This window comes from Nelumbo nucifera, chromosome 7 (genome assembly GCF_055504915.1).
Source record: "Nelumbo nucifera cultivar China Antique chromosome 7, China Antique-T2T, whole genome shotgun sequence".
Classification (NCBI taxonomy): Eukaryota; Viridiplantae; Streptophyta; class Magnoliopsida; order Proteales; family Nelumbonaceae; genus Nelumbo; species Nelumbo nucifera.
In genome coordinates, this window is record NC_142655.1 from 12,908,478 (window position 1) to 12,933,321 (window position 24,844).

Here is a 24,844-nt window from a genome sequence, read left to right on the forward strand (position 1 = left end):
GCCATCTGTGGTTCCTGTGGGATAGAAGCACGGCAGTTCCATGAGCTCATGTTGAGTGTCCAAATCATGAACCTACAGATACAGTCTTGGGAGCAAAGATTTAGAGCATTTATTACACCACTACCTCAACAATATCAACAATACCAACACCAGTTCCCGCCTCTTCCTCGATAGAACCAGAATCAGAACAACTCCAACAGATGCCAATCAGCACCCTAGGGTCCATCTCCACCTTGGGACCTAACACCAGGCCAGCGTCCATCACCACCTCGACAAGTCATAGTCGACCAGCAAAATAACCTGCTGCAACGCAGCCACCAGAGTGATCAGCAGCAAAGATCGCGGAATGAACAACATCGTCAGGACCAACATGAACAACAACTCCAACAACATCGTCGTCAGGACGACAGACAACCGAGCAACCAAAAGCCTAGAGTTAGGGGCGAGGATCCAGTCCGGGACCCTTCCTATCACCTCAGCCATTACGATCCAGCCCGTGCTCGCGAGAATGTTGGCAACCGAGATTAGATCCCTGTTCGTGACAATGTCCAAGACGGAGAGAACACCAAGGTCAAGACTCTGACCAATACTGAGGTAAACAACACAAACGAGGTAACCAAGAAGTGATGCCACCAACATGCATGCCACACCTCAGGTAAGAGTAGCGCTACCCCAACAACGGAAGCAGAGAAAAGAACGGAAGCAGTGAGCTCGATAGCTGCACAGCCGGCTTTAATTCCACTAAGCTGGCCTTCCCCCTAGCACCTGGAATCCTCTCAACCCCACAGCCGAAGAACTTCAAGACACTTGCACTGGTGACTTACGATAGGAATCCAGACCCTAATGACCACGTCGATGGATTTTGGTCTCTGATGCTACTCGCAGGAGCAGATGAGGCCTGTCTCTATGTGGCCTTCTCAACAACCTTCAGAGGAGATGCAAGATTGTGGTACTGAGGTCTCCCCCTAGGCTCGATAAAGAATTGGAAACAGTGCTTTATGACACACTTCGCCACAACTAAGAAGTGCCCAAAGTTTGTCACTATCCTTCTGAACATGGTCCAATAGGAGAATGAGTCCTTAAGGGACTACATAAAAAGATTTAATCTGGAAAGACTATAGGTACCGAACCTTGACCTAGCCGTGTAGTTCGCTGCAGCCCGAAGAGGAGTACGCCACCCTGATCTCCGTTGGCATCTCGAGTTGAGCCCACCTAGTTCTATAGAGGTGTTCCTTGAAGAAGCCGAGAAGTTTATCAAGGCATGAGAGGCTCTCGGGTCTTGGCTAGAGCTGCACTAGGCTGGGAAAAGGAAGAGAACTGAAGAAGAGGCGAGCAACAGCAAGCACCAACGGTGAAAGAGTAAATCGCTAAAGAAAAGTAGATCACCGCACAGTAGGCGAAGCAAGTCACCAAGAAAAAGCCGGTCACCACCTCAGGGTTCTGGATCAGGTCGGCGATCTAGAACCCCTCCAGTCCAGAGAACAAATTACACCACCCTAAATGCAAGACGGGGTGAAATCCTAATGTCGATCAAGGACACCGACTATGTTAAATAGCTGCCTAGGATGTGAGGAGATCCCTCAAACCGTAACCTGAACCGGTATTTCCATTTCCACCGGGATATCATGTACAATACAAAGAGTTGCTACAATCTGAAGGACGAGATCGAGGAGCTGACCTGCCGCGGTTATCTAAGAAACTTCATCAAGTATGAAGATAGAGACAAAGATCATTGGCTTGCCGAGTAGCGGAGAGACACACTAGAGTCGAGCAGGCAGAATGAACGCGACCAAGTACCTCGGGATCCGCTAGCAAAAGAGAGACCGATCCATGGGGTAATCAATGTGATTACTGATGTATTAATTGTAGCGGGTTACAGCGTAGCAGTGGGCAAGACAGCGGTCCGGGAGCTCGAGCACGAGGAGGAGAACCTATCGAAGCGCCCTCGGGTGGAGGAGGTGATCTACTTCACTGAGGACGATGCTCGCGGGATCTAGTTCCAGCATGATGATGCCCTCGTTGTCAAGATGATCATCAACGACTTCAAGGTGAAGCGGATCCTAGTCGATTCAGGAAGCTTCGTAGAGAGAGATGGGAGAGAGATGACCAACCTAGAAGCTAGCGCGTGATCTCCAGAATGCCAAAACTCGAAATGGGACCCCAAGGCCCCTATTTATAGCCGTTGTAGTCGATCATGGATGGCTTAGATCAGCTTGATCCAATGGCTCCCGTGAGAGCGGTCGCACGACTCTCGAGGTCGAAATTGGTTGAGCACGGGTTTTGGCATATGTGGAGTTTATAAATCCGAGTGACGTCTATTCGTCCCCGATATGCGATCTAGCTTTATGGTTGAGCCAGTTGGATCATTACGGTTTGACCTCTGGACCAGACCTCGACCATAATGAAGACCTGGCCAAATCCACCCAGGCTTGTCATGAACTCTCCGCACCAGGTTAGGACCCTAGGCACAGGGAGTGGGGGCAATTGATGAGTGGTAATTTGGCTTGACCCACACCTGGTAAGCCACCTCAGGTCCTCTGAGCCTTCCTCTTTTGTAGTTTGATTGGCCAGCAAAGCAGATCGACATTCGAACTGCCCTCCAGCTAAGAGCATCCAGATCGTGCACCATCAACTTTATCATTAGTTAAAGTTTTTTGCTTCAAGATGCAATTTGTGCAGTATACATTTTGCTTGGTTATTTTCCTCATGATATATTTATAATATCATCATATTATGCTGTTCAAATTTATCAATTCAACAAATAAGTAGGTTTTTTTGTTGGAGTTACAACTTACAAGTTAGAAAATAAGTGTCAAGTATAATTGGGTGTTACGGCTCTCCCCGTCCCCACTCCGCCTACTTGCAAGCAAGTTGCAAGTTGGAAATTATAATTGGGTGTTAAAAAAAAGTGTCAATTATAATTGGGTGTTACGGGGGCCAAACCCGATAGTACCGATTATAGACCCTGGTTCACAATTGGTTCTGCCCATTTAACTATCCCGTCGGACCTACCTTCACCCAATTCAATTTGAACCCGAATATATAATGAATCAAATTTGGATCTACTCATATCCGATTCGATCCGATCCGTTTGAGGACTATAATCTTAATCAGCATGTGTACGAGTTGGTTACGGAGTCAATATGCAGAGACAAAATCAACCCCCAAGAATAGCTAACGGTAGCAACAAACGCAGTTGGACACAGTCTCTCTCCTCTCATGCAAATGACCATTCTCTCTCTCTCTCTCTCTGCATGTATATAAGCCGACCTCTCTGCAGCTCCAGAGCACTCGCTCTTGTCTTCATAGCTTGTCTTCCCAACACCCAAAGAACAGAAACCTCCACTACTATTCAACAATGGCGGCTTCTTTCACCTTCAATACATCTCTCAGCTCTCTTCCCTCTGGCCTCAACGATCACGTAGGACCCTCTTTTTGTCACTCTATTATTTTGCTCGCAATTAATTCATCTTTTTAATTTTGATTTGTTTTTCATTCATGTTGTTGATGGTTCAGAGTCCAAAGCTTCTTCAAGTTGCAAGAGGGAGGCTTGGGTTTAACAGAGCAACGGCTGAGAACGTAAAAGTCTTGGCGGGTAGCAAGAAATTTGAGCTGAGGTGCTCCGGACAGAGAGACATGGATTTCAGCACATCGGCTTTGGTTGATGGCGTAGCTGAGTGCTTGGAAGGTTTGTATTTTGAAGATTTTGATTTTTGTTAATTTTCTTTAGTGGGTGTATTTAATTTTGTTCCATTGCAGCAGATATGGAAGTGAAGGAGCCGAGTGTTTCAACCACTTTGATGAATTTCGGGAATTCGTTTGATCCTTATGATGCTGTCAGCACTCCCCTTTACCAGACAGCCACATTTAAGCAGGTGAGAGTGAGACTGAAGAAACAAGATGAGAATTTAATGGTGGTGTTTTATAATCACTGCAAGTGAAGCTTCATGTCATAATCTGTTAATTTCCTATCTCCATATTTATTTTGCAAAGAGTGAAGATATATAGAATTTTGGTTTCTGGGTTGAGAATTTCAATGCTGAATTCAAGATATTCGTTTTTATGTTTCATATGTTTTGGTTGTATTGCAGCCTTCAGCAACTCAGTATGGCCCCTATGACTATACTAGAGCCGGGAATCCCACCCGTGATATATTAGAAAGGTGAGAGGTTCTGGGTCTATTTGAAGTAGTTCAGCATTGAAAATCTCTGGTCTGTCCTTGATGGTCTTGTTTGTACTGTCAGGTTCCTTGCCAAGCTTGATAAGGCCGAACGCGCTTTCTGCTTTAGTAGTGGAATGGCTGCTCTCTCTGCTGTCACACATCTAATTGGAACTGGTGCTTGTCGACCTTCTTGAATTCTCTGATTTAATTGGTACCAGGCTCTCTTTGTAATCTTCTTGACTTCCCAATTTCAGGTGAGGAAGTTGTTGCTGGAGAAGACATATATGGCGGTTCAGATCGGTTGCTGTCACAAGTACTTCCCAAGAAAGGAATTGTGGTGAAGTAAATATCTTTTCCTACCTTCAACTGCTCTTCCTGATTTTGTAAGTTGTAGCTGCAGTTGATGTTGAGAAAACTTGTTATTATGTGCAGACGAGTGAATACAACTGATCTAGATGAGGTTGCAGCTGCAATTGGGCCATGGACTAAGCTTGTGTGGTTGGAGAGTCCAACTAACCCTCGCCAACAAATTTCTGATATTCGGGTAAGAAGTGTTGTTCTTTAGAATCACTAGAAACTGAAATACAGGGTCTCTTCTTTTAGTCAGACTGACTTTAATTCTTTTTCTTTCTTGTGGGGAACACTTCTCTAATTGATATTGACTTAGTTGAGAGTAAGCGATAAAAGTTTGGCATCCTTTTAGAGGATGTTTTCGATTTTCAGTCTGTTTTCTTTTTCATCCACTCATTTGTTAGAGAATGAAGTTCTGGATTTTCTGAAGGTGCCAGCTAGCTAGATGGTAAAGTCTCTTAGGAAAAAGGTGGATTTTCCCACCAAGAAAAGCTAGCTCTTGAGTCTTGGCTATGCCAACAAATTTGGTATCAGGATCTCTACTAAGATTTTTTCTTTTTTATTGCTGAAAGAATAGAAATATCCATGGTTCCTTTATCCAGGGATTAGTTTTGACACTTTCAGTTTCAAATCCTTTTGTCTTCATATGCATCATTATCATAAAACTTTCACTAGTATATGAAACATACACTTATTACTCTTTTTATCTAATATTGGGATGCTTCTCCAACTTTTCCCCTTCTTTTTCCAGAAAATATCAGAGATGGCTCATGCACATGGTGCCCTTATGCTGGTGGATAACAGTATTATGTCCCCTGTACTTTCACAGCCATTAGAACTTGGAGCAGGTAATTGCATATAGCCTCGGATGAATATATACAGGTTAAAATAACTGCAATAGCCTCCTATTTCAACTTTCACCATGCAATTTTAATTATTCCTTCTTCTTTTTCAGACATTGTAATGCACTCAGCTACAAAATTTATATCTGGGCATAGCGATGTCATGGCAGGTGTCCTTGCTATGAGGAGGGAAAGGTTTGTAACTTTTACCATTTGTTTATAACTATCACATATTTTCTCCATTGAAGCTATTGTTGTTTGACTTCTTTGCCATTTTTTTGTGTTTATTTATTTACTAATCTACTTTTCTGCAATAATTAGCTTGGTCAAAGATATAGCATTCCTGCAAAATGCAGAAGGCTCTGGTTTAGCTCCTTTTGATTGTTGGATTTGCTTACGAGGTATCAAGACAATGGCATTGCGGATTGAGAAGCAGCAGGTGCAACACCACCTTTCCTACTTATACTAAACTCAAATGATTAATTTTTTTTTTTAAATATCACCATTAAATCTTTAACAGAGGTTTAAGGTCGGTTTGATGATTTATATGAAGGATTTTTTTTTTTTAAATATCTTGTCCTGGGTTTTCTTTTTTGTTTTGTTTTAAGACTTTTTTTTTTCTTTCTAATCCTTTATTTAAGTTCTCATAGCTACTGTGGCTTTTACATCCTTCTTCAGGAGAATGCCCAAAAGATTGCTGAATTTCTTGCATCTCATCCTCGAGTGAAGAAAGTTAACTATGCTGGTCTTCCTGGTCATCCAGGACGTTCATTACATTATTCTCAGGTATTTACATTTGAGGAAGTTGGAAGGATGGACAATCAACCAGGAAAAATTCTCTTACATTCCACCTTTTTGCAGGCAAAAGGTGCAGGTTCTGTGCTTAGCTTTGAGACAGGGTCGTTGGCACTCTCCAAGTACATTGTGGAAAATACCAAGTACTTCAGCATTACTGTCAGTTTTGGTAATTATTTCTTCTAATCTCAAAGTTCTTCCAAATGATTTCCAACAGTTTATGGGTTTGATATTCACTGATATGGTTCCTCATTTTTCTTCAATTATTTTTCAGGGAGTGTGAAGTCACTCATTAGCATGCCCTGCTTTATGTCCCATTCAAACATACCTGCTGCTGTCCGTGAAGCCAGAGGTTTAACTGAAGATCTTGTTCGAATCTCTGTGGGCATTGAGGATGTGAATGATCTGATTGAGGATTTGGATCATGCAATTAGGACAGGACCCATGTAGAGTGCTTGTTGATGTCAAATAGTTGATTTTCTGGTGCTTCATTCTACAGGAAACTAGAATGTTTCATGAACAAGCATTTGATCAGCTTGGTTGATAATTGGATTTAGTGGAATTTTTTGGTAGAAATAATTGGATTTAGTGGAATTTTTTTGGTAGAAATAATTGGATTTGGTGGAATTCTTACTCTAAACTATTTGGTTCCTTCTTTTTATTTATGGGCATTCCTAATTTAAATGTGTTGGGTATACTTGGTCTTCATTTCCAGGTTGGAGTAGTTTATACAGTTTTAAATGTCATTTTAGAGTAAAAATGAGCTGAGACTTTATTGATTGATGCAAATCCATTAAATTCAAAACTACTCAAATCTTTGTATTATATGCCATTGACCAATAACTAATACGCCTTGCCTTGAAATCCAATGAGCTTTGAATGAAACTACAAATGGAAAGAATAGACCATTGGCATGCTTCGATTGCATCTTGAATGAAACCATTTCATTTAACCACAATGCGCCTCATTTAAATTGGAATCAATTTAAGAAGGAACTTATGTTCTCAATGGATCACAAGATCATTTCATACCAGGATGGAGAGACAACAAGTAGCATATCTGCTTTGTTTAATTTTTTTTCCCTAAATGGCTCTGCAACACAAACTACTTTAAAGCAAAACCCATTATGGCCATCTCTTGAGCTTGGAGAGGGACTTTGAACAATAAGGATCTCCAATCTCCTAATGAAGTGCTTAAGGTTGACTGCTGGTTCTGGGGACAATATCCACTTCATTGATCCCTCCTGTGGAGAATTCCCTCAACAAGAGCAAGGGTTACCTGGACACATTAATTGTTCAGCGAACTGTGGAACCAATGATAATGTTCCACACGCCAGTAATAAAATACATGGGACCCACACCTTTCACAGTGGGGCCCATGAACTTATTACTGGCATGAAACACTTTCATTGATTCCACAGCCCACTGAACAGCCATCGCGTTCAGCTAATCCGAATTCCATTAACAATGACACGCCTATTCTTGTATTCCACATACTTACTGACTACTGAGAGACTAAGTGGACATCCTCTTGTGGGGGCCCAACCCAAAGGATACTTCATGAAATTAACCACAAGGAAGGGTATGGGCAACAACAGTGAGGACCATAACGGCCCAAATCTCAAAATGGGCCCTCTAAAAGGTATGGAAGATCAAATGCCATATGACAATCCACCATTTCTTATGGCTTCTTACTAGTGTTAGACTTCCAACAAGGGCATTCCTGAAGAAAAGAAAAGTTCAAGTAGATAGATATTTCCAAGATTGTTGTCATGTCTTAGAAGAAGATACTTGGCACATATTTGCAGAATGTGTGATTACCAAACAGATGTGGATGGTTCCTGAAAGAAGCTTTTAAGAAGGTTGCTTGACAATCTAGACCATGATTGTTGAAGGATAATTAGTCCTGTAATTTTAATTCTGCAGCACTTTGATGAGTATAGTTCCATAGGGGAGCGGCCATGAAAATCCAGTAAAATTGTGAGTAGTAGTCAAAGGCAGTGCTTTGGAATGACCTTAAGTCTCCAATTGTCAGGTTTCATGTGGACAAAAGTTAATTCTCTAGTCATCATCTTCCATTGACTGGTTTGTCTTTAGGCCAATGTTTTGAGATCTAAAATAATGAGGTTTTACCTCTCATTTCCAACCTTAGAATTAGCACTGCTGAAGGATGTCTTTATCAGTATCTCTTTGTCAAGTAGATAACATAGAGGGAAAAAAGAAAATGAAAAATTTGGGTTTTCTTTCTAATTCTTTTATGGAATAGTGAACCCTCTGTAGTGTACAAAAAATGGAAAATGAAAAAGAGACTAAGCTGAAAACAAAATAAAAAAAAAGATAGAACTTGAGGCAACAAATGAAATGATTACATTACAGAAATAAAAGAGATTTCAATCCTCAATCAATGAAAAGGTAGATAGTAGCCTTTTATCTATGAATTACACTCTCTCCTAAATGAAACCACACAAATTATCCAAATATTATATGACTGACCTACTCTATTTACTTCTAATGCCAAAATATAGACTAGACCACTTCTTTGGACTTCATGGTTATAGAGAACCATTTCTGTTCACACTGTTTTGAAACTTCTTGTAGACGTCTTCCTTGGGTGATCTATCTAAAATCAATACCCATTTAGTTAGTGAAAGTTTACATACTATTCAATACAAAGACTAAAATTTTGAAGCTTTCTTGATTTGAAATTGCTATGTACAGTCAATCACTTGTTTTCTATAGTTATCTAGTTACCCTGCAGCAGAAAAAACAAAATCAAAAGATCAGGAATTAGTGTTGTCAAAATTGAATGGTATGGAGAATACAAGTCAAAATGAAATAAAGTCGAAATAGGGAGATTTTAAAACTCATTAAAAATTCTCTTTAAAAATTATATGGATGATATTCAAAAAGAGTTTAGAGATATGAATTTGCTGAAATTCCAAATGATATAACGAACTTCTACCCATCTTATACATAAAAAACAAACCAATTAGATTTGTTCATTATAGTAATTATCGATTAAAGAAGTTCTAGGGCCTTCTATATTTGAGATGCAAGTTGGTACATGCAATACAATTTAGCCAATGGCTTTCATTAACAAAACAGTGTGTTGTAATATTGTTTAGTAGGCATACTGGGACCCATTTTTGTGGGATCTAATAGCATTAAGATTCAAATCCTGAATCATAGGATACGAACAAAAAACTGTAGAGTTCTTAAAGAAAGGACTAGGATTCTGATGTCAATGCAAATTGCAAAGGCACATTAATCCTAACTTAAACAGAGAATCTGAACATTTTTACTCGTTTTGAGCTACGTGAATTGCTACAGGACATTAGATGTTTACGAGTTTTGACATGGAAATGAGGTAATTGATAAAAACTTATGAAGTGGAGGATAGGCCATTTATATCTAATCTTATTAGAAGTTGTGATGCTACAGAAATAAACATTAGAGTATATCTTCGACCTACTGTATTCTAAGTTCAAGCAAAGTCTTAATTACTGAGGTTTCCTAGTGCCTGGGGTATGGGCCAAAAGATGCTGGCTGAAGTTAAACATACAAGCATGTAGAAAAGATTAATCTCTACACAGTTATATGAAATAGAATCTGCTTCATCGTACCAAACAAATTCAACATTTCAGAAGTATATATCAACTAAATTTGATCTTTAGTCCATAAGGCTAAACCAACATTTCATCAAGTCTCATCAATCAGAAACATCAATCCAGGGTCATCAGGGATTGGAGGCACTTCTAGAAACCTTTAAGGGAGATTGCTTCTTGTTCATTCATATCTGATAAAACATATCTCCATTATAGAAAGGATATTGGCTTCACTCCAGGGATTGAGATTGATGTTCTCCCTGGGCATCCAGAGGCAGGAGGCAGAGGGAGATTCATAGGTGGTGGTCAGTTGAAGGATGAGGAGGGACGTTGGATCCAGTGACAGCACATCTAAGAGGCTAGATATTTGGTGGATAAAGCGAACATGTCATTGGATTGAGTTCAGAGATCAGCTAATTCTTTAGTAATAGTCTTCCCAAATCATGTGTTCATAGAGCCAAGAATTATTTGGGAACTGCCTTTGCATAGGGAGTTGAGTATGCTGTACTTTTTTAAAGCTTCCAAGTCTGTTGGGACAGCCTTGATATAGGAGTTTGTCCCTTGTCTCAGGCCACCTGTTTTCCATATCAAGGGTTCCCTAATTGCAGCAACAACATATCTAAAAGTGGGTGCCAAGAGAAAGAAACTCACTACTTTGAAAATGATCCATCACCACCAAAACCTTCATAACTTAAGTCTTCTGAAATGGTATCCAGTCTCTTATTCTCTCCTGTTAGACCAAGACGCAAACCATCAGGAATCAAATCAAAGATTTCATGAAATAAGTGAACCATAAAAATCTCACCTTGGCATTCAACCTTCTGAGGGTAACCCAGGAAGTCCTCTACATCTGTTCCTAGGAATGGGGACCTAGAGTAATTCTCCAGTATATCTTGAAGTGATAACAATAAAATAATCAGTATTGACCAACAACAAAATGATCAGAATTGACTATTAGAAAAACAATCATCTTACTGATCGATCAAAATGATTGATTCTGCTCACCAGCACTCTGTGAAAAGCCAGCTGTCAAATCTGAAAGACTGAAATTTCGAGGAATCTGGCTTAAAAATCCAAATGAAGACATATCGTTATCCAGGAGTTCATTCAGGGGTTGTGAGTTGGATTCTATGCCATTGAAAGATGCAACAGATGCATCCCCAATTGTCGGGCGTGTTTCCAGGACATTTCCTTCAGTACCAAAATTAAAAGCTGAACTGTTTGAATATCCAGGTTCTGATTTGATCACCATTCCATTCATTCCTGGCATTATTTCCATATGTGGGTTCTGAGTTGAGAGCATGCTAGTAGAGACATCTATCCTTCCAGTATGAGCAGGAACATCATCAACTATGTGCATACTTCTATGCACCAAGGGCACATCATTTATAAATGCATTAGGAGTATGAGGACCAATTGGATGATGCATATTCTCCAGCCTTGTAGGTGTAACTGCATGCTCTGAGATGCATGTCCGAGTCTGGTTTACTGCAACACAGTGACATCAGATTGCCAGTTGAATGGGTGTTAAAACTCCAAAACATGAACACATAAAGGCATAGTTTTCAAGGCGCCAAGGTGAGGCTAGGCGATGGATTTTTTTTTTTTTTTTTTTTATGTATAAAACATAGATACTGGGGTAATTCCCTAGGTATCATAACCATATTTCCTTAATAATTAGTCATAAGTTTCATCAGAAAAGTATAGAGTTCATGTTGAAGTATAGAAAATCAAGAAGAAGGAAAAGAAAATTTAAAAAAATATAGGGGCTGAACCCTTATTTTCATATAGGAGAAGAAGAAAAGAAAAGCGTATTATTATTATTACTAGTAGTAGTAGTAGTGTTTGTGTTCATTAAAGCATTTAGCAGTGTTTGTGTTCATTAAACCCTAGCAAATAAGAAAATAATAAAAAGAAATTAGTATATAAACACACAAAATGAATTTTTTAGTTTAATAATGTCTATTTTATAATTATAATGTCAAAAAATAAAGAATAAAAAGTATTTTAAAATAGAAAGTACAAAACTGCTTGGCGATTAGGTGAGGCGAGCCTCAAAAGGGTGCCTTGTCACCTAGGCGCCCGCCTAGGTGTCGCCTTGACAATTATGCATAAAGGCCATCTTACAATATTTTTAGTGTTGTTATCCAAAACCTATATACATCCAGAGAAAAAATTATTAAATCTATAGGTCAATAGTTAAAGCAATGGCAAGAACAAAGCATGGAAAAAGTTGCAGCTGCTATCAAGTGATACTCCCAGAAATAAAACTGATGCATTATATGTGTGTGTGGGTGTAACCCGAAAAGAAAATTTATTTTCTTGATACAGTTTGCAATTGATGGCACAAGTGAGAGTGGGGGTTAGCCCAAAAAAAAGAGAGTGGCGGGGTTCTTAGGATTGAGTTTCGGGATTTGGGGAAGGTTCAGTGCTGTTCCTAAGGTAGGTAAATTGTCCCTAGAGATAAAAAAATAAATCAAGAACGATTAAAAGAGATTCAAGAAGAAAAGAAAATATGCTAGAAGATCTAGCAAGAATGCAAAGAAGCAAGGAGCAATTAAAATAATCACAAATAGTCCATGGTTCAAGAAAGAATGCAGAAAAATAAGATCTGAATGAAAGAAACAAGCAAGAAGTTTTAGATATTACCAAAAAGAAGATAGATGAAAAAGCATAGAAAACCCTTCAAGAACACCAATTCTTAAATATGAAAATTAAATCTTTATTGCAAAGAAGGAATAGCAGAACAGAATTCATGCAACTGACCCTAGATAACTGTGACAAAGCTTAGATGATGATGTTGATTGGAAAAATCTATTACTCTTCCTTCTGATGACTTTACAAAGACGTATTTATAGAAGAGAGGTTTGTCTAGCCCTTAAAGATGCATTTCTAATTCTGTTGCAACTCAAGTAAATAAATAAAAGGGCTCAATTCTCGTCACCAACCAATACCCTATCAATAAAACAATTGTAGCTCTCTCAAAACAAGTTAGATTTACAATATCTTAGTCTGTTGGATAGGTGGCTCAATTACCTATCTAATAACACCAAAATCATGCAAAACAGACAAGTTTTGGATTCTAAGAAATACATTGAAAGAAAAGTGACTCAGTTGTTTTTTTTTTTTGAACTTTTCAAAACTCTAAAATCTCTACAGTAACTCTTTGAACTAGTTTGATCCTTTAACTAACCTATCTCAAAGACACTAATAAATGTTAAATAGCATTTTAAAACTCAAATTGATCAAAAGTTTCAATAGTCCAAAAATTACAAATTTGCCACTAGTAAGGGAATTTTAAAAAACTTGATATCATCTTCCAAGGTTTCATCTCCTTTTCTACATGTACATTGGCTACCTTTTTGAAGCATCTTGAAACATGTACCTATAAAAAAAAGAAGCATTTTGATACATGCATTTTTAGTCATTTTGTAATAATCATTAATTCCTGTTTCTTGTATACTTTTTTGTAAACATTGATCATTGACTAATTTTTGTTCTTGATCCAAAGAAAAAAAATTAAGATGGGTTTAGTTTAACATCAAATTATATCAACGAATACCTACGAAAGTTGCACATTAGTACTCCACTTTTCTTCCTTTTCTTTTTTCACCTTTCTTATGTATTAAACTGGTCAAGATGAATATCTCTACTAAACCACTGATTTAAGGTTTCCATACAGATGGGCCTCGGTAGCAGGATTATTTGCACAGTTGAGTACTAATACCTCGTACAAGGCTCTAGCATCCATTAATACTTTTTTCAGGCCAAGACTGACAAAATGATGCCATAGGAACTACTAGAATAGAATGATAAACATAATAAGTATTAGATTTTACACACAATAAAAACAGTCACAGCATTAAAAAAGAAATCAATGATGTGGAAAGTGTTCATACATTGTGATAAATGAGATCCATTAGAAACAGGTAGAGAAGCAATGCCACCTGTGCTTATTTTATGCATCAATTCAACCTGTTTCTCCAGCAACCTGTTGAAAATCAAAATCTGATTCTTCACCATCAACCTAACATGGTATGCCTTGAAAAATTCCCTATTCTCTTCTTCAAGCTTTTGCCAAACTGGAAAACAAGAATGACTGAAGAAGTAAATAGCATATTCACTTTCTGATGTAACACAAAACAATCTTCCATTAAATAGGTTACTACTAATGGAAATAAAGCTCCTTTTTTCTTGTGAAAGAACTTCATTACTATATTCCCATCAACCTATTTTTTTGCAGCATACTTCCTCAGGAGGAGGGCTGAGGTTGGCCTTTTAAGGGAACTTCTCAATTAGGAGACAGACAAGATAAATTAGTTCTTGGGAATAGAACTTGAGTCCCATGTAAAAGCATCGTCATATTGGAAGAAGGCAACAATTATAACATCAATCTCGGAGATTTGAAGTAGTAATCCAACAATGTTAGTGTGGAGAAATAGACTAGTATTTTAGTGAAGTCCCTGCCATTATCAGTTGTCTTTTCTTTTATTTACTTGTTATTAGTCTTTCTGGGCCTTACTGGGCCTATTATTGTTTCTGTTATTACTGATTAAGGAGTGTGTTGGGCAGCAGGGGCATAGATGTCTTTGTGTTTATTGTTTTAATAGAAGCATATAAATTCTATTTCTGGGCGGCAGAAACCAATTCTAATCTGCGCCCTTTTCTTCTTCACATTCTTCTTCTCTTCTCTTCTCTTTCTCTCTTCTTCTGTTATTTCCTTTTTTTTTTTTCCTACTGAAGCTACATCAGAGTTTTGATCGACTGAGAACATCACCCTCTATCTATTAGACTGAAAGTGGGTGGCATCATGGCCCTACATGATTATGCTCACTGCTGTAAATTTTAGATGTTTGATACATGAGTCAAGAGAAGCACTTAGCACAAATTGATGCAATGCATTTTCTTAATAGCACAAATATCAAAATTTGCTTTTGAAGTTACAAATTTATAATAATTTGTATCATATCATAATGGATAATAGAACAGCATGGATCTCCTTCCCTCCTTTTGTCTGTACACTTTCTCCTGTTATTATGAAAAGGGGACAACACCCTAATTTTCTATTAATATAGTAATATTTGAATTGAAAAAATAATTGATTTAATGCCTTGCAAATTAACTCAAAGGCCAACTAGATCAGACCATGAGTTAACTCAGATAGTCAGATTGATGGCTCACCAAGCTATGCAATTTTAAGTCTCATCACAGGCATTCCTAATTACAGAAAAAGGGACTTGATTCCATGCATGCAGCATAATAAAGTATACATTAATCCACTTGTTGTATCATCGAGATTTATTCCCTTTACGATCCATTCTCAAAATATCCAGCCTTAGTTCTAGGACTACGCTATCCTTTTTACCCTCGTTAAGGACATCAAAGTTTCAAAGCTCTTGAGTAGAATACAATTAGAAACAAGCTGCCCAATCTCTACTCACTAATACTTCGGCGAAGGTTCTCCATAACACATAAATACACAACTCTAGAACATTCTTGTTTTGGACTCATTTAAGAACTATCCAACTAGACAACTCATGAGGGAGATTTCTCTGCCTTTCACCTGTTCTTTTTAAAACCTTGACAATGATGCTCTTTGTCTTTTAAACTAAAGGAGCATTCCCTCCTTCGCGTACCCCCAAGATGTGAGGATCACTGAAGCAAGCATGATTCCCCATATGATTTCATAAATTGATTAACCTATAGAGATGGAAAACAAGCTTTCCTGTTGGAGATCAGGGCTTTAGAGTTGTGGATCTCTCAGAGTTGCTGGTGATTAAGCATCAAAAGTAAATTTTAGTAGTTGAGGATATACTGTTCAATGAGATTAACAGCCTAATAACAATAAAAACAAGACCTTGAAGCATGACAATAATAGACACAAATTCAACGATCCACTAATTTTATATGGTGAATAAGGTTAAATGGGAAAACGGATTGCATATATTCAAGTCTTGATCTCAAATTGTTTTAGCAGAAGACAACAGATTTGGTTAACTAGGCATTATCCACTACCCATACACAATGCCCTGCCATATCAAAAAGGGTATTTGGTAGTTAAAATTAAAAAAAAAAAAGTCTTCATGCTAGAGTATGTCATACTGAAAGAGACATAACTTGGCAATAAATCCTAGATAATGATTACCAAGTTCAGTAAAACCAGGCTCTATGGTTGCCTCTTTCATTAGAGTCTCAACAACCTCTTTTTGGTTCATATATAGTTGCAGACATCGTTCTATAAGATTTTGTACCTGCAATTAGAAAATATGCATAGAGAGATGTCACAGGCATGGAATAATTTTTGACTTCAAATGATGTATTTAGAAAATTAAAATTGTACATGTAATTATAAGGGAAAAATTGATTGCAACTCAAATAAGAAGATATACTGAGGTACTTCTCAAGTACCAATTCTAAGAAAATCAAGCAATTCTCATTAGAAACTGTTTGCATCTTTTGCCACAGACATTATAAACATTTTATGCATAAAGTTCTGCTAGGGTTAAGTTCATTAAATGTTTTAATGTGGATACAGAGAGTTACCCTTACCTTTATGCTCCTTAGTTGCTAAATGGAACATATCACTCAACTAGATCAATAAATCTACTATCAAGGTCACTTCTTTAGCCAGGATCATAAAGGTAAGGGTAACTTTTATTATTGGTCATCCTTGTCTGAGCTGTATTTTTTTTTTTTGGGGGGGGGGGGGAGAACAAGGTCAGTCTAGGCCTTTATTTCCATATTTTGTTTGCTTGAAGGAATATATCAAATTTTCACCTTTATACCATTCATGAATATCAATTGATCTAGTTACCAAAAAAAAAACGAAAAAAGAAAACACCTTGTTAGATGCATTTTTTTTACTCTTCAGACTACTTATTGGTTTTCAGGGACCATAAAGATAACCAAAAGAAAAAGAAGATAAGTAGACATTTCATATTGGAACTGAATGAATAAAAAGGACCATTTTTTTAATAATGATATTATCTGTAAAATGAAAGAAGATGGGCTAGGCATCAACAGGGTGAGGATATCAGCAGAAACTGGCAATTCATAGTCATGGAGAGGATATTCTGTAATTGAAATGTCAAGTTTAATGACTTCTTTACCAATTGTATATCTTTATGCGAGACCCTTCTTGGCTCTCCACCAGACATTTCTTGAGTTGCAACTAAATCTCTACTTTTCTTGAGATTCCACAATTAAATCAATACTCACCAAGAGAGCATATGGCGAGTTCAAAGAACGAAATATAGACAGTAAAAAGCTGTTCCTTGTATGGATGCTACCACTATAATAATAACACCGGATAGTGGTCTTCCTTGTTCTAATGAAAAACTGGAGCAAATTTAAGTCTGTACCCTGATACAGAAATATAGCAGAAGAAATGAGTATAATATCAACTCTTTGAGACATATGAAATCTCTAACCTAATTTAATGCTACTTTGGAGAACACAAAAGCAACTGATGGTAAAATCCCATCAACAAAATGCAAACACAAAGAACTTGCATATTATTGAGAAAAATACACCAAGTATAGTGGTAAACTAGCAATAGCATCAAGAATGAAGCAGACACAGAAGCTGATGAAAAAAAAAGTAGACACATGTAATATTACTTAAAACATGTCAGAAGTATGTAAGTATGTTACACAAGCATTGACAATCAAGCCAAAGAGTAAAAGAAATTTGCAAAATATTGACTTACAATTGAGATAGCCCAAGACAACTATAATAAGGAGGAACATGATAAACCAAGAAATTCTATACAGTTCTGAGTTGTTAAATAAATGACCGGAAAATGTTATTTTTCATTATTTTGGTACTTGGAATAAAAACTTTTGTAAATTCTCTCTTCCGTGTTAGTATCAGCAGCAGCATCAACACCAATAGGCATCTTTTTGTTCCCTGGTGAACATTTTGATTTTATCCAGGGACTGAGTCATCTTTTTGCCTTTCAGTTATAATATGGTTGTTTCACGCACATTTTCTGGAATTCGAAACATTTGTGGCAACATAACACCGAATTCTAAAAAAAAAGGAATAAACCAAGGAGATGAAAATGAGAATCAAGGGCATGCGTATTCTATCAGTAAGATACGCCAAGATATTTATAAAATAACTATTCTTGCTATAGGAAATTGCATCTAGTCAGTTCAGACACAGAATAAGTTCATAACATAATTACAATTTATCCCATCAGTATAATATTTGACAAAAAAAAAAGAAAACAAAATAAAACTTTAAATAATGACAAAAAGCTTTCAATCAAACAAAATTTTTGACACATAAAGAGTTCATTTACTACTGTTAAATCTAAAATCCATAAAAGAATTAATCATTTATTGGTTAAGAACAAAAAATCGTTAAAGCGGGAAACTGGGATCAAATTTTGAAGGACTCATAGAACAAGCTAAGAATCCTACCCCTGCAAAACCAATAGGATCAAGAAACCAAAACCAACAAACAAGAACCCAGTAACAAGTAAGCAACTTCTATACAAATAACATCAAACCAACCTCGTGAATTATGATCCCAAGCTTCTAAAAACACAAAGAAAAACAGCAAATTCAGCTTAAACACGGTGGATCAAATCCAATACCAATCAAAGAGAGATTAAACTCTCTTCTCAGAACAAATCAAACACTCATACTCCAACAACCACAGAAAGCTAAGAAAAAAAACCCAGATTAAGTCCACTCGGTTTATAAGCTAAACCTCTTACACTTTTCAGTTCTTCTCGCAGAAAAACTTCGAAAGCTCCTCTCCTCTGTTTCAACCCAGAGAAACAGAGAGAGAGATGGTGAAGCTCCCTCTCTCCTCTCTGTTTTTATTCTCCAATTTATTTCTCTCTCCTCGTTCTTTCTACTCTCTTTTTCCTTATTGAGTATTTTAAAGGACAACAACAAATTCACAAATCACACTATAGGAGGACAAGTGGTTCCTTAATGACTTGTGGGACCCTCCCGAGAGATCCTGTACTGATAGATCAAGGACCGACGTAATGGGGCGATTCTCGACCGTCCGATCCGCTCCCATTTTATTCTTGATCACTGTCATCATGGCCTTGGTGGGCCCCATGCACTGACTGGTACCATGACGCCTCTAAGTTATAACTTCCCACTTTCAAACTCAGCTATTTTGACCTTATCCGTTTAATATTGTTACGGTTTGGAGTCGTGCGATCTCGTGTAGGCCCTCTGCTTTTGACATTCACGCGAGCATCATCAAATCCAGACCGTTGAATTAATGGGTGGTGTCTGAAGTCTAAAGTCTAAGACCCCCCTGGATATGGTGCGGAAAAATGTTTCAAGTGTAAATGGGTTTATGACTCCGAGTTGATCCGGGTTTGATTGGACGGTCCGGATAGGCATCATGGTGGGCCATGCATGTGGTACAGCCGTACAGGAATGGCTCATAGTCTATTGAAATGGGGTGAAGTTTTATGTGGATCATTATTACATCATTCTTGATTTATATCGATTCCAAACGCAGACTTATAAACTTCTAACCTGAGAAAGTGATTTTTCGACAATGAAAGGACTACACTTTGACTGCTAGAAAAAGACTAGGGTTTTTTTTTGAATCGGTTCCACAAGGTTTTAACAGTCATTGAGTTGACTCGATGAATCAGTCCCGTCACAATTTAAAAATCTTATAATCACAAATTATATATTTTTAAGATTAAATTATTTGTTTTAATTAATAAAAATAAAGTTCCAATACAAGATGTGCAATAAATAGCAAGATTATATGAAGTGGCTAATCTAGTGGATCTCTAATTCTCTATTATGATGGATGGATGGTTTAGATTGGCCATAATAGGATTCTACAATGTGGCAAATGATGGATGGATGGTTTCTCTATTTCAACAGTCTTGCGTTGCGTTGGTAATATTTTCGTAGTTATGTGATTTATTTCATGGGAGATATTTTTAATACAAGGTTGTAAGGGGCTGTTCCACGTGTTTCGAGAAGTGGGGAGCACCACAATACTCCTTCAAGTATTTAAGGGCACTTCACTCAGGTATTTCTTTCTTATTCCACTCTTAGTGTTTTAGCCTCTTGCTCTTGCTCTCGCGTTTTTCAGCCTAGTTGACATCCTCTCCTTTGCTTAGTGACTTGAGCGTCAAAGTGCTTCTCCTTAAAGAACCACATAAAGGCTTTGGCTTTTGCAAGTCGTTGGACTCTCATCACCTCGTCTACCGTAACTCATATTACTTAATTTGTCCAGCTTAACAGGACTCTTATCTGCTATTCATCCACCTCAGACAACATCCTTAGTATATCAATTCTTGCATTTTAAAATAGTTAAATATAGATAATGATACGAGTCAGAAGAAGGGAAAAAGAATCACCTCCACGAGCCTGCTCTTCTTGCTACGGCTGTTCAAAAGAAGATCTAAATTGACCAACTCGGACCGACCCAACCCGAGTCGGCCGGGTTTTCTTCAGCACCGGTCAGTTTCGGGTTATAAAAAATCATAAATCGATGATTCGGTTCGGTTTTCGGTTTTCATGTGTGAAAATCAAAACCAACCCGAACTAAACTGATTTAGTAGTTAGTTCCTAGTTAGTAGTTACAACCTACTTAGTTCCTACTTAACTAAGTTGTCTCTATCCTAATTACAACCTAACTTTAGGTTGTACAACAACTAAGTCACCACTAAGTAGAGTTGAAACCGACCCAAACCGATTAGGTCGGTTTCGCTTAATACAAGGTCAGTTTCAGTTTCAATTTCAAGTAACCCGACCAAGTCGGGTTGGTTGGAAAAACACCAATAAACCAACCCAACCCGATCCGTGAACAGCCCTACTGAGTTGGCAAATTATGGTTATAAGGTACATGCAAATTTCATTTGTTTATGATCAGATTGAAATCAAATCTTGTCAATTGGATTTATACTGGATTTGAATCAAGTAATAAATACCATTAATATCATAAACATTTAGGCTGTGTTTGGTTGCCGTGCAAATTTATTTGCACAGTATAAATGCATGAGAGTGCAAATGTAAAAAATGCAAATTCTTGTTTAATTCTGTTTTGATTTTATTTTATTCTTCTGCATGTCTTAGTTTACTTCATTTGTACTGCAATCAAACAAAATAAGCTAAAATTTAAAACAAAAATAAGTCAGAATTTACACTCAAATCATTTACACTGCTATGGTTTTACATCAGTTCAAATTTATTTGCATTGCAACCAAACACAGCCTTAGGCTCAATTTAAAAGAAGTATAGATACAAATTTGTAGAATGCAAAAGCTTATATTTTATATACACATTTGTATTTATACTTTTTCCAAATTAAGCCTTAAATCCAATCAAATCAAACCGGGTTATATTAGATCAGATAAGGGTGAATCGATATTTCATGAAATTATAAACAAATCAAATGCGGATCACCCCAAATGGGATCATATTCGAATTCGGATTTGGATACCATTTGTATTCCTAATAAGAGTGATCATCATGAGATGAGATGGGAAAATCAGCTTAAGAGAGAATCATGGAATCAAATAGAATTGGCTTGGCAAGCTATTGAGATTTGAGAAGACCCTTTATCATTTTATTTTTGAAAAAGAAAAGAAGACCATTTATTTAATGAGAGCATAAATCTATGCCCCTCTCATGGATGGGGGACCATCTTTGTCCACATTGAGTTGAGGTCCCCAAGGGAACATGCTAGGAAATAAAAATAAATAAAAAAAGGGGAGAACTTTAGGCTCCCCTTTGTGGGACAACCCATGTATCACCACCACCAAGGTGGAATCTACATGGTGGGACCACTCTACACAACATCTTTGTGGTAGGTGGTAGGATACAAAATAATAACAACAGTATCAGCACACAACAACAACAGAAGCAGCATTAGAATGAGATTAATTTAACCCAAAAAAACCAGCTGTCAAATAATAAATAATTAGAGTGCACATGCACAAAAAAAAAAAAAAAACTGAGTAATTAATGAATGCTTCAACCTTTACAGAATTATAAAAAAATATTTTTTTTGTTTTCTAAAATATTAAGCCAATGAGTGATAAAGACAATAAGGTTATTAATTAAACTAATCTGTTTTAATTATATGAGTAGGAAGGCATGTGCATTTCACGTGATATTAATACTAAAAAGAAAAGATGTGAGGTCCCCATATAATGGGTACCTATAGAGCTTCCAATGTGATTTATGGCCGTGCATTTGTATGTCACCATTGATATAGTATCATGTTAATAGTTGTGTTGTAGGGGTGCAACTTGGACAGGTTCGAGTTGGAGTTTTATTAAACTTTGGATCGGCCCAATCCAAATAATGTAACATAAATTCTCCTAACATTTTGTGGGTTGCAGATCCGATTTAGATAATTTCACTAGGGTATCTGCTTTATACATTTAGTGCATCATTCAAACATTTAATCAAAACACACATTTGGCAAACATGTGGAGCCCATTTGGGCTGCTAAGTAATTGTTCCGTGTATGATTTGACCATTTATTTAAGGTGGTGTTTGTTATGCCTTCTGATTTTTTTTTTTATTTTTTTTTATTTTCACAAGTTGAAGGGACAACATAGGATTCCACTTTGAATCAAATAATTAATTTTCCGATGCCTGTTTTCAGCATATGTATTGATTTCACTCTTAGAAGAAACATATGGGTGCACCCCAGATGATTATCAAAATTGGCCAAATTGGATTCTGCGCAAACACATTTTACATCATAAAGAATGTGCATATCTTGCTGTTGCCAAACACTACCTAGGTCATTGACAAAAGGGTGAACCATATATGAACTAACACCTTTCAAACTTATTCAGCTGAAAGTTGTTCTCTTTGGTTCCATGAATGTAGTCCATTTAGAGACTAATTTTTAATCAACCCCCTTATAGAGTTCTTATTAAAATATGAATGTAATCTTTATTAAATAGTAAAGTTTTAAATGAAGTACAACCTACTTTGCACTTGTTTCAGACCTAGACAAACAAACAAAGATTCATACAAAAGCAATGACTAGACCAACAAAACTCACTACTATATTTATTTGGAAGAAGTGGCAGATACATATAAAGCCATCTCCTGGTGGGGGACCCTCTGGATGCATGTCTCAAGAGTTCAATCCTTCTCCCAATAAACACTGGCCACTAAAAATTTTAAACTTTTAATATAAAATATGTCCAAAAGGAAGGGTTAATCATGAGCAGATGGTATATATTTTAAGACTGAAATTTGTCTTAGCAAATGGAATGAACAAATAGCATAGAAGATCATCTACAATACCTGTTAAGAAAAGTAGTTTGTTATGAGTTGAAAGGGGATAGAGGAGCTGGGGACTGACAGTAAAAGACTTGGGTGAAAGTGATAAGAAATTATTTAATTACTCATAATGTAATAACGGAAATGATACAGAATAACAGAGAATGATGAAACAGGATTCATGTAGCGAATCTCATATATATATATAGTTGCAACAAGGCTTAATTATGAAATGGAATGAACATGTAGGCCCTTTTAGGATCCTAACTAGGTTGCTGCATAGAGGATTATTGGGTTTGATCATGGAAGCACACTAAATGACCTGACCAGAAGAGACCTCTTTCTATTAATTTTAATAAATTTTCAGAATAAATTAAAGACCCATTGAATTGGGCAAGCATTCATCCACTAGTCCACATTAGTCTATATACTACTTTTTATGCGAGTTCTTCCCAAGTAATAATAGCTCTCTTGAGTTCTGATTTCTAAATGCTCAATCTAAAAAAGCCCTTCAGGAAGACCCCACATAGAACTTCTGCCAAAGCTTCTAGGGTTGGAAATTCATCCTATTTAGTAAGATCAATTAGGGAGAGGAACTGTTTTTAGCCTTGCAAAAGCTTCAATGTGGAAATTTCCAGGTTGTTTACTTGTATAGACTGCATGAAATGACATGACAAGAAGAAGGGTCCCTTAAATAATATCTTAGCGAATCTAAGACCTTTGTCTTCTAGTACTATCATGTAAGCAAAGTGGCCCTCCTAGAATCTCAGTGAGGCTCAACTAGTATTTGGTTATTCTACTATTGCCCTTACCTCACTCAAACCTAAAACCCTAGGGCACTTTTGTGATTGAATAATTCCAAAGGCTCCAACTTGTATTGATGGCTTTCACTTTTCAACTAATATAAAACTTACAGAAATGGGCTTGTTCTGCAAATGTGGCAAGGTGTTTTGAGGCCATTTTTTACTAACACAGGGGTTGGAACAGGTTGTTAATTAGATCAATGTTGTAAGACTTGGACCCTTTACCAAACCAGAAAGGCTACTATGCCACGGCCAAGCAGTGCAACCATTGGGCTGATCCAGTTGCCTATGATGTTGGCTCAGTTGATAAGATTTCTGGCTGGTTGTAGTGGAGACTTGGGGCTGTTTTTTGCCTTCACCAGAGTGACCTATGATGTTAAACACATAAACTTATAATACATTATATACTTGATGTGTTTATTGTTCATGATTTAATGATTGTTCTTTTGATTTTCATTGAATAATTTGGGTCAAAGTTTTAAAAGTCTAAAGACATAGTTGAGGCATAAGCCTTAAAAAAAAGAGATTAGTTAATGTTTATAGATAATAAAAATAACATATGATGAAGTAACAATGAAAAAATTTACAAGCATTCATAAAGTAGAAGTCTATAAGTAACAGATTCTAGGTTTTAGCATTCAACAAAATAATAAGCAATCAATTAACAACCATAAATCTTTTATATTTCAAGTTTGGAAATCCAAATTTCTCAAATTGTTCAACATATATTTTAGATTATAAAAAATTCCTCACCATGGAAGTTTCTATCACTAATGAAATTTTGTAATGAATCATCCATGTAATTGATAGTAGATTTTTAGCTACCAACATTTTAGGGGAAAGTAAATAATTTAGTTGGTTTAATCTATGCAAAAAAATATCAATAAAAAGAAAATAAATCCATTAGGAAAGGAATTGAGAGGCAAAAACTGGGTAGAAAGTATTTTTTTGTGTGGAGAAAATAGAAAAAATAACAAACTTAGGATGCTAGGCTATAATCACCCAAAAATGCAGAATAATAGGAAAAACACACACTTGAT

General features: G+C 36.9%; 2 protein-coding genes across 8 annotated transcripts; one reads left to right on the top strand and one right to left on the bottom strand.

Moving 5' to 3' along the window:
• The first annotated feature begins 3,261 nt into the window (after window positions 1-3,261).
• Window positions 3,262-6,936, top strand: LOC104611306 (cystathionine beta-lyase, chloroplastic-like). Its single transcript, XM_010278300.3, has 13 exons — window positions 3,262-3,421; window positions 3,517-3,688; window positions 3,763-3,875; window positions 4,092-4,162; window positions 4,245-4,336; window positions 4,417-4,504; window positions 4,595-4,706; window positions 5,265-5,361; window positions 5,469-5,550; window positions 5,677-5,794; window positions 6,034-6,141; window positions 6,217-6,319; window positions 6,425-6,936. Exons 1-13 carry the CDS (start codon window positions 3,359-3,361, stop codon window positions 6,598-6,600), a joined length of 1,395 nt encoding a protein of 464 aa, XP_010276602.1. The 5' UTR covers window positions 3,262-3,358; the 3' UTR covers window positions 6,601-6,936.
• A 1,557-nt stretch (window positions 6,937-8,493) lies between these two features.
• LOC104611307 (uncharacterized) lies at window positions 8,494-18,633 on the bottom strand. Of its 7 annotated transcripts, none has more exons than XM_010278306.3 (8): window positions 18,480-18,633; window positions 16,973-17,116; window positions 15,900-16,005; window positions 13,654-13,836; window positions 10,760-11,242; window positions 10,560-10,646; window positions 10,406-10,484; window positions 8,494-8,901 (listed from the first exon to the last, which is right to left on the bottom strand). In XM_010278306.3, coding segments are annotated over exons 3-8 (903 nt in total). In that variant the 5' UTR covers window positions 15,970-16,005; window positions 16,973-17,116; window positions 18,480-18,633; the 3' UTR covers window positions 8,494-8,900. The 7 variants fall into 7 exon arrangements, 6 of the variants coding, with proteins under 6 accessions (XP_010276608.1, XP_088748549.1, XP_010276603.1 ...); XM_088892423.1 differs by having other exon boundaries at window positions 13,702-13,836; window positions 18,480-18,621; XM_010278301.3 differs by having other exon boundaries at window positions 16,864-17,116; window positions 18,480-18,621.
• Window positions 18,634-24,844: the final 6,211 nt, after the last annotated feature.

What these genes read in the sequence shown, in the direction of transcription:
- LOC104611306 (XM_010278300.3), top strand. Translation starts at nt 3,359, where the DNA reads ATGGCGGCTTCTTTCACCTTCAATACATCTCTCAGCTCTCTTCCCTCT. An exon ending in CGTAGCTGAGTGCTTGGAAG is followed by an intron (nt 3,689 to 3,762) that starts GTTTGTATTTTG and finishes CCATTGCAGCAG; the next exon opens with ATATGGAAGTGAAGGAGCCG. An exon ending in AGACAGCCACATTTAAGCAG is followed by an intron (nt 3,876 to 4,091) that starts GTGAGAGTGAGA and finishes GTTGTATTGCAG; the next exon opens with CCTTCAGCAACTCAGTATGG.
- LOC104611307 (XM_010278301.3), bottom strand. Translation starts at nt 16,911, where the DNA reads ATGTCTGGTGGAGAGCCAAGAAGGGTCTCGCATAAAGATATACAATTG. An exon ending in TGGCTTTTCACAGAGTGCTG is followed by an intron (nt 10,647 to 10,759) that starts GTGAGCAGAATC and finishes TATCACTTCAAG; the next exon opens with ATATACTGGAGAATTACTCT. An exon ending in TCAGAAGGTTGAATGCCAAG is followed by an intron (nt 10,485 to 10,559) that starts GTGAGATTTTTA and finishes TTGGTCTAACAG; the next exon opens with GAGAGAATAAGAGACTGGAT.